Source organism: Corvus brachyrhynchos, unplaced genomic scaffold (genome assembly GCF_000691975.1).
Source record: "Corvus brachyrhynchos isolate BGI_N302 unplaced genomic scaffold, ASM69197v1 scaffold547, whole genome shotgun sequence".
In the NCBI taxonomy this organism is placed as follows: domain Eukaryota; kingdom Metazoa; phylum Chordata; class Aves; order Passeriformes; family Corvidae; genus Corvus; species Corvus brachyrhynchos.
In genome coordinates, this window is record NW_008239104.1 from 803,538 (window position 1) to 812,901 (window position 9,364).

Here is a 9,364-nt window from a genome sequence, read left to right on the forward strand (position 1 = left end):
GACCTCAGATGCGCCTCATTTAGCTTCCCTTCAGGGCCCTTCATCATCTTTGTTGACCCTCTCTAATGACTTTGTATCTTTTTAATATTGTGGCGCCCAAAACTGCCCCCAGCACTCGAGGTGAGGCTTCCCCAGTGCAGAGCAGAGTGGGACAATCCCCTCCCTTGCCTGGCTGGTGATGCTGTGCCTGATGCATCCCAGGACAGGGTTGGCCCTTCTGGCTGCCAGGGCACTGTGGGAAGTTAATGAAAAAGGAGCAGCTGGCCAAAGAGACTTTTTCAGGAACTGTGTCCTACCCCAGGTGCAGCATCCAGAACTTTCCCTTGTTGAACTTCAGGTGGTTCATGATTGCCCAGCCCTCTTAATTTCCTGGGTTTTCTGTTTTGATCTAGTGTCTAGCTGGCATCTCAGGATAAAGCACACCTCTAACATCTTGAATGTTCTTTACTTTCAATGCTGGTGTTAAGGAAAATAGTTTTAATTAAAAAAAAGTAAAACAACCAAACAAAAAATCCCAGTAAAACAATTCTTGCATTTAAATGAAAAAAAAGTCTTCGTAACTCTCTCTCCCCATTTTTCAGCTCATTTTTTGTTATTAAAAAAAGTCTTCCTTTGAGAGAACTGTTGTAAGGCAATATTCTGAATGATAGGCTGGTTCATCAGCTCTTTGTACCTTAAAAAGTTGATTTGTAAAATGTAAGACAGGGTCTCTGAAGACGTGTTTGTTCTACCCTGAGAATGCTAAAAACATGGCTTTGGAGGGAGCAGTGTATGAAGACATGGGTATAGCAGCTGGGACCTGTCACACTCCCTTAACTGCAGCGGCCACATCCCATCCACCCACCTTGGATACAGGCATAATGGCCTAGAGCTGGTTTTAGTGCTTTCTGTGAGATCTTAATGTGCTTTAAAGAAGCAATAATCATTAGGCAAACAGCACAAAGATACTTCAATACTCCATTGCTCATTGCAGGTCCATGATTAACATGTAGAAAAGCCTCCCAAGCACTCTGCAATTTACAGTCAATACCTATAAATTGCAGTAGAGGGTGCTCTGTACCACTGTACAAAAAATAGAAGTTTCACTTCTCAAGCCCATGTGTCCTCTGCCCTACTGCTGTTCACTGTAGCTTACTGGTTCTAAAGCAATGTGGTGTTGACCAAAAGGCAAGACCTGCAAAATGAGTACTGTACTTGGAGAATGGGATTTATAATTTCATCGTTTAAAGAGTAAGAGCTTGAGCCACAAACACTAAAAATTAATGCTTTATGCTGATTTATTTAGCTTTTAACAGTCTAACAAAGCGTGTTTCAAAGAATGCCAGCACATGTACATCAGTTGAGTCCAATGACACAATTGAACAAGAAGAGCTAATCAGCTTTAGCACCCTAAACAAATATTAAAATACCCAAGACAAAGCTTGTGTAGGTGACTCACAGTTTTGAGGCAGTGTTTAATGGACAAAAAAAGGAAAAAGCTGAAGTCAACCATAACAAGTTACCAAGTAAAAAGGTTCATGGCAGAGCTCATTAGGTTACACTACCTAATCAGCCCCACTGTTGCACTTAAGTGCAATTCCAGCAGCACTGATGTTTTACATTACTCAGAATTAATATAAAGCATCCCAATGAGAAGTCTGATTAAAACATAATTGGGTAAGATACACGTGAAAGCTTTCCTTCTTAAACTGTATGGAATAACTAAGATATGATAAGAGGCATCAAAGTATGTTATAAAAATGATGCCATCCCTGGCTGGAATGCTGGACAAGAGCACTTAACTTGCTCGGTTTAATAATGATCCAGCTGTGCAAAGAAGTATGAAGAATTTAGGGATTAAAACAAAAGGTTGGTGAAGCATGGTTTATGGCATGATATGGCTTAAGTTTTTTTTCTTGGAGATGTAGGAACATCACCACAAACTTCTGGTTAACAATTGGTATCAGAGTGCTGATTTACACTGCTAGTGGATCAGCATTTTGCATCCATTTTTTGTTGACTGAAGAACAGCACAGCTCATGAGGGTATGGGGATCCATGCCACTTGCTGACAGCACTTCCATCTTGTCTCTTCTGCTGTCAGTTACATCCTATAGAAGGTTACTTCAGCGGTGAGCATTGCATAGGAATCAGAAGCACATTTTGCTGGGACTCCAAGAATCTGACGCTGTCGCGCACTAAAATGAAATGCATGTTAATTAAGACAGTATTCCAGTGAAAAGTAATACTTTTCTCAGTGTGCACGCAGGTATCGCAGGTTGAGTTCTCTGGATCCATCATGTCTTACCAGCTGCTACGACTCTGGCATCTTCATGGGCACTGTGTCTGCCTGCTGCCCGGTGATCTGGGCTCTCGTTCCACCATAACACATGGACTGAGAAAGTAAAAATGAAGTCAGCTGAGCACTATTACGCTGCAATACAACATGTTCTAGTCCTAGCAATCTGGATTTATCTGTTACATGCCTTGCAGTTAGCAGAAACAATTCTCCAGGCATGCCAGTGGTGGGATGGTCTTTTACTGAGCCATTACACGGTTTGACTTTAACGTCAGATCTGAGAGTGGTTTAAGATTGTGGCAACTGGCTTAAGCCTATAACCCAATACACAAAGCTGGGTTCAAAGACTGTTTACAGGACTTTGGTGATCCACACCAACATTTTCAGCAAGCTGGCAAATCCTGATCCAGGATGGGGGCTTGCCCCTCTGCCCCTTCCCATGCCAAAGTCTGTATCAGAAATTGGTGAGTACCTGTGTTAAGTAATCCATATTCTGTATGGAAAACACCGATCAGCCTGGTATATCCTGTGTTGATGTGAGCGTTGATTGCAGCTTGAAATGCTTCACCCCACAATGCTGGCCCACCAGGCTTCATCTGGAAAGTAACCCATTCATATACCCCTAGAAGAAAAGGCAAACACTACCACAAGGAAGGAAATACGAATTAATATAGCAGATCTTAAACAGTGTGTCATGGCCACAATGTATTTGCTGTGACACCAGTATGATGTTTCCCTGCCATCTGGGGACAGCAGGAAACAGCCCCTTCCTCCTAATATGCACAAGAACGCACAGCTTCCAGAGGCTCACCAGAGCACAGGCTCACTAAGTGCAGTTAGTTCAAGTGTAAATGTAAGTACTAGGGCCATGAAGAACAGAAGGCTTCACACAAAGCCCAACTTAGCAATTGTCAATGTTGCATGGAAACTTCGGGAGATTCAGACTACTTTGCATATATCACAAGTGTTCATACTTGTTTGAGGGATTCGGGTGGCTGCTTGAGAAATGCTGGGTGTCTTTTCTAAGACTGGTGATGTTTTCTGGCATTGAAGTGGTTTATGACATTACAAACCCCTTTGACTCCTAGCAGTTGGTCACAATAAGATCTGACAGCATAACCAACACAGCAGGACTAGTTTAGCATCTCTGCTGTGCCAAGCAATCTCCCTTATTTGTAGAGAAAAGGCATAATTTGGTAAAAAACTCCAGTCCTGCTAAAAGTCACTTGTCTTCTTTCCGTTCAGGTAGTTACTTCAGATGACAGTTGCTGACACAGTACTAGGAAGCCAGACACTTGCTACTTGGCAGTGTCTGGTGTCACTCGCCAGCAATGGGCTGGAGACAAACTACAACAGTGTTTGAAAGTCACCTCTCCAGATTTTAGAGAAAACTGGACTGCTTTCAAATTCAACAGTAGCAGCATAAAATTCCGAATCCTGAGGAAATAAAGAACAAAGGTTACTGTATCTATACATGTGCTGAGGGCTGAAGCAAGGTCTGTTCCCTGTCACTTCATGCAACAAAGTCTGCCAGCGTTCATAAATTGGGGAACGATCAATACTATTAACATCAAATTTGCTACAGAGAGAATTAAAATACATAGGGACATCACTTCTACACCTAACCTATGATTGTTACAAAGTATGTTGGACTTTAATGTATCTTTAAAGAAGTAGGAAGTCTTTTAAACTATTATGTGAAGAAGCAGTAACATCAAAGCAAACTAGTAAGAGAAAATCTCTGTGAAAGAGAACAACAATTCAGGAAATACCCTCCCACTGATGGATAGACAAAGGAAGTCCGGGATGACTGCTCTGACCGATACTACGGTATTGCCATTTTGCATGTTCATTTAGCAAGTCACAATCCCGACCATTAACAACCTTAATGATCAGGACTCTAGTCAATTATTCATGTATGTTAGTGTAAAATCCTTCTTAAAAACTCTGTCCCTTATCTGTCTTATGTCACCTTTTCCACATGGGTGAATGTACATGCATTTGTTACATAAAGGATCATAAAACTATGCAATACCTGGTTTAAACTTTAAGCCATTTTTTGTTAGTGTTGCTAACTTTTATCAGCAAAAGTAATGATAAGCTCACCCCCTTCTTTTGGAGGCTTCCCAAGTTGACACCAGGGTACCAGATAAGCAACCTCATTGTGCTGCTTCTCCATCATGGGGCGAACCACAGAGATGAATTTTCCCTGCCAGTCTTTGTCATTGGCTAGTGCATGCCGGACTGCTGTTCTGTGGGCAAAATTATCTGTAAGAAAGGAAAAAAAAAAAACATGAAAAAATGCATTTAATGCCACATCAGACTCAATCAAAATGTGTAATTACAAGAAGGCAAACTGCACTTATCTAATTTTGGAACTGGTATTTTTAGACATCATATTAGCTCGTAGCAGATGTGGTAAGTTTCCTTTAAATTCTGCAAAACTTCCTTTAAAATCTGCTTTAGCTCTCTGTTTAAAATGGATTCAAGCCAAATGAAATTTTCCAAGAAAGTTTACAAAAGAGTTAAAATAGATTAAGTAATTTTACTGTTAAAAAAGATGACAACAGTTACAGAGGAAAAGATTTGGAGAAAGCACAGTGGATACAGAAGTGAAGTGGAAAAAAATTCAGGAGAAGTAATAGCCTACCAAGAAAAAAACTAATAAATGTGGTTTGGCTTATATAAAGTGACATTAAAAGTGTAGAAGTAATGTTTGTGTGTTCAGTTACATAAAAGGTGTTAAATACCCAAAAGCTAAACCTTTTCTTCTTTTTTTTTTCTTAATGAAAAACAAATCCACTTAATTAAGAGTGTCTGAATTTCAACTCCTTAGGCTGCAGTGGCATCTTAAGCAATATATTTATGCAGCCATCTCCCAATATTACAAAAGAAAAATCAGTATCCTGGGATTAAGAGGTAAATATAGCAATTATGTAAGCAGGGGTCTGATGAATCAAGGAGGAAGGATGTTGTAAAGTTTGTTCATTTCTCAGATCACAGTGTGGTCTTGGGGGGGGGGGGGGGGGGAAAAAAAACCCGCCACAATTAGACATGTCAAACACTGTTAGGAAAAAAAAGGTATAGGTTTTCCCTTGCTTTTGCATTTTAGAAGTTTCCCACAGATTATTAATTTCTTTTTAATTTAGAGATAGTAGCAATAGCTAAGACTAAAATGTTCTGAGAAGCGGGACAATTTATAAATTACAAGTGAACTCAAAATAATGACAGATGAATAGCCCTCTCTTGAAGGAAAAGGAAGACATGGCTGCCCAGGAAATGAAAAATGCTGAGATACTCAAGTGTCCTTTTCTGCCTTGGTCTGCACTGGCAAGTGCTCCAGCCAGACCACACAAGTCACAGAAGGCAAAGGCAGAGACTGGGAGAATGAAGAACCACCTGCTGTAGGAAAAAAGTCAGGTTTGAGACCATCTAAAGAACATGAAGGTGCACAAGTCCATGTGACTCGATGAGATGCTTTCATGCATTCTGAGGAAACTGGCAGAGGAAGTGGTTAAGAGACATTTCATAATATTTGAGAAGTTATGGCAGCTCCTTTTTAAAAAGGGACATAAGGAAGAACTGCAGAACTAGAGCTTGGTCAGTCTCAGCGGTGTGTCTGGCACAATCAAGGAGCAGATCCTTCTGGAAACTATGAGAAGGCTCATAGAAGATCATGAGGTGGTTGGTGAGAGCCAACATGGCTTCACTAAGGGCAAACAGTGCCTGACAAATTTGGTGGCCTCCTGTGATGGGGTTACAGCTTTGGTAGAAGAGGGAAGAGTGACTGACACTCTTCCACCAGAGAGGAGGCCACAAAGATGATCCAAGTGCTCAAGCACCTCTGCTGTGAAGACAGGCTGAAAGAGTTTGGGCTATTCAGTCTGAAGAAGAAAAGACTCCAGGGAGACCTTACAGCAGCACTCCAGTACCTAAAGGGAGCCTATAAGAGAGCTGGAGAGGGACTTTTTACAAGGGCATGTAGTGATGGAACAAGAGGGAATGGCTTTAAACTGACAGAGAGTAGATATAGAATCATGGAATGGTTTGGCTTGGAAGGGACCTCTAAACATCACCTAATTTCAACCCCCTGGTCATGTGCAGGGACACCTTCCACTAAACCAGGTTGCTCAGAGCTCCATCTAGCCTGGCCTTAAATACTTTCTGGGATGGAGCAATATTTAGATTAGATATAATGAAGAAATTCTTCACTGTGAGAATGTTGAGCCACTGCAGCAGATTGCTCAGAGAAGCTGTGGAGGCCCAAAACCTGGAAGTGTTTGAAGCCAGGCTGGATGGGGCCCTGAGCAACATGGTTGAGAGGAACCAAACCATCCTCTCAGTCTGTGATTCCATGATTCACCCCTCCAAAACAAAAGGGGCGATCCTTTAATCTAAACAGGTACTGTGAATACCCTGGACTTTAATGAGCACATTGGCTCAACATGAAGATATACCTGGACTGCAGCAGGTGTTCAAGGGGAATTATACCAGTGTGCCTTCCCACTCCTCTATAACCCAAGTATCAACTTCCCTTGGGCTCCACAAAAACCACAGCCACTACACCTAGTTTTTGGTGTAATTGTAGCTTTTTTTGGCTCACCTGCACCTTCCATGTCAGTACCAACTCCAACAACTTAAAAAGTTGATTATACTGCAAAAATCCTATTGCTAGCAAGGCTAAAGCTGCAACAAAATCACTCTGCTCACTTGAGAGGTCAGATGTGGTGGAGTGGTGTTGAGAAATGGTTAAAGGATCAGGGGCATGGATCATTGGAAAAGCTGTGGGAAACAGAACTTTAAAAGAGCTGTACAAGCAAATGCCTACATGAGAAAAAGCCTGCGTGAGAAACAGGCCTGAGAACAAAAAAAAGGAGTTTTAAGGATGTAGTACTGTGCTTACAAGATGTACTGACCATGAGGTAGGAGGTAGAACTCCGATTTCTCAAGCTGTAACATTAATGTATCTAATATAGGCAGAAGCTTGCCAATGTAGTCTTGTATCTAACACCAATCAAGCAGAAACAAGAAAGTGTTCTCATAATTGTAAGCCAATCAAGAACTGACAAGCATATATACTAATACTATATAAAGTGCCTCTAGATTACCAATAAACGAAGCTTGCATTATCAATCACATTGATTGTTTGCATGTCTTCCCTCGCCTAAGTCAGCGACAGAGTGGGCTCCTACCTCAGTACAGGCCCACTGCAGAAGGAGTTTAAGCATGCAAACTGCATGCTCGTGACTGGTACTCTGAGCTAAAATACAAGAACAATTATACATACATATAAACACACACAGACTGCATATGTGTGCGTATTTCCTTTTTTCCATTCTTTTTGAAAGTTTCAAGACATTTGTGGAACTGGCCCTAAGTTAAAAATATTTACCACGAAGGAAACAGTCTGCCACAATTCCTCTCTTATACCTGTTAGGAGCAGAGACTGCTGTTCAAGAACATTTGTAACTTTCTCATCCCAACACATCAAAGTTGTCCTGACAAGCTCTGAAGTGTTCTTGGAGCACCTCCTTACAACAAGAGCAACAAATAAAAGCCAGGTAAGCATTCCCCTCACCTTCTTGCCTAGGAAACAGGGAACACACAGAGAGCAGAGCAGCGCAAAGGGATGCTGACCATACCGTACTTCCAAATGTGAAGCACCTTATTCAGTGCTCCCAGGTCCGTGTACCAGAATCCTACCAGCTCCGAGCGAGCTGGGCAAAAGTGAAAGTGCTCGTTGGCCAATTCCAAAAACTCCTTCATCTTCGCTGGCTTAATATCATATGTGCGAATTTCATAGAAAATTCCATTATTTTGTCTGGGCCCTGTAGCAAGGCGTATCTGAAAGAAAATAGAAAGAAAAATTAGTAAAAATAATTCTCAAGCCAGAAAGTTGTATTCTGACTGATATTTTTTAAATTAATGCAATACTATAGAAGGATCTTTTACTGCAGGCTGGGAGAGGGGTACTTATTTCATTATGTCCACTACAAAAAAAGTACCTTTTGACACTGTTCTTTGAAAATAGTTCCCATGTGCATTATTTGCTGCCACTCCTTTTTGCAATGCAACAGACTTTGATGTGTCTTTTATTTGATGCACTCATCTGTTTAATTATTAGCTCATAACAAAGCAGGATTTTCCTTTTCTCAACCCCTTCCTCAGGAAGTCAGCAGCAAGATGTGTCGGGGTCTCCTCCCCCTGCCATGTAGCCCTGGGAGAGGGCCCCTGAGGGCACAGACACGGGGTTTCCCTGCCCCTGCTCAGCCTCGTTCCCCATGGGTTGGTTTGTGTTCCCCTGCGCGGGCAAGGACCCTCCACCGGGACTGTGGGAGTTCCTCGGCAGAGCCCCGGCCATGCGGCTGGAGAAATAAACATCTCTGAAATATCTACCAAGAATCTGTCCTTATATACTTCTTTCTACGGGCCTCCTGGTTTGATACATCGTGTTACAGAATCCCCGCTGTAACAAATGGTGGAGAATTGTGGGCAAGACACCAATCCCTAAGGACAGAAAATTCATGAGTAAAAACCACTCTAGATCTCTCTCTTCTCACCTTGGTTTGGATATTCTCTCTGGACTATGGAAGAATCGTGGGAAATGTGGCTCTCTGAGCCACAGAAAGAAATGTATTTAGAAGTTAAAGGAATCCTTGAATAGAAAAACAAGAAAGTGTTTGTTCTGGGAGATCTAGAACATTTTTTTAACTGGCTTTTCAAAAATTTCTTCTATATTTCTCAAGACATACTTTTTCATATTGAACCTCCTGGAACTAGTCATGGGTGTTTTTGGTATGAGATCTGGGATAAGATAAGGGATCAAACAAAACATGGACTAGCGACAGAAGCTCTCCGAGGACTAATTGTAATCAGTGAAGCCCTTGAGGAGCATTTGTATGGTCCCATTACCCCTAAAGCAGAGGATCATACTAATCCCGTGGCTGTGCGGCAGCCATCCCAGGAGCACATGACTGCAGCTGTGCCGGCAGAGGTGCCTGCGCTGGGTGTGCCTGGCCCCCTCGGGAGCGCGCGCCTTATCACGGACCCCATCCCTGTCTCGGGGTCCCCGGCCATGCGACCATGA

At 42.1% G+C, this 9,364-nt stretch overlaps 1 protein-coding gene across 1 annotated transcript in view; it reads right to left on the reverse strand.

Moving 5' to 3' along the window:
* Window positions 1–1,259: 1,259 nt before the first annotated feature.
* Window positions 1,260–9,364, reverse strand: part of NIPSNAP3A (nipsnap homolog 3A) — a 20,230-nt gene continuing 12,125 nt past the window's right edge. Inside the window, exons 2-6 of the mRNA XM_008637685.2 lie at window positions 7,920–8,121; window positions 4,384–4,545; window positions 2,750–2,899; window positions 2,287–2,373; window positions 1,260–2,176 (exon numbers count right to left, since the gene is read on the reverse strand). Of these exons, the coding sequence (XP_008635907.2) occupies window positions 2,100–2,176; window positions 2,287–2,373; window positions 2,750–2,899; window positions 4,384–4,545; window positions 7,920–8,121 (678 nt within the window). The 3' untranslated portion in view covers window positions 1,260–2,099. The remainder of the gene's footprint in view (window positions 2,177–2,286; window positions 2,374–2,749; window positions 2,900–4,383; window positions 4,546–7,919; window positions 8,122–9,364) is intronic.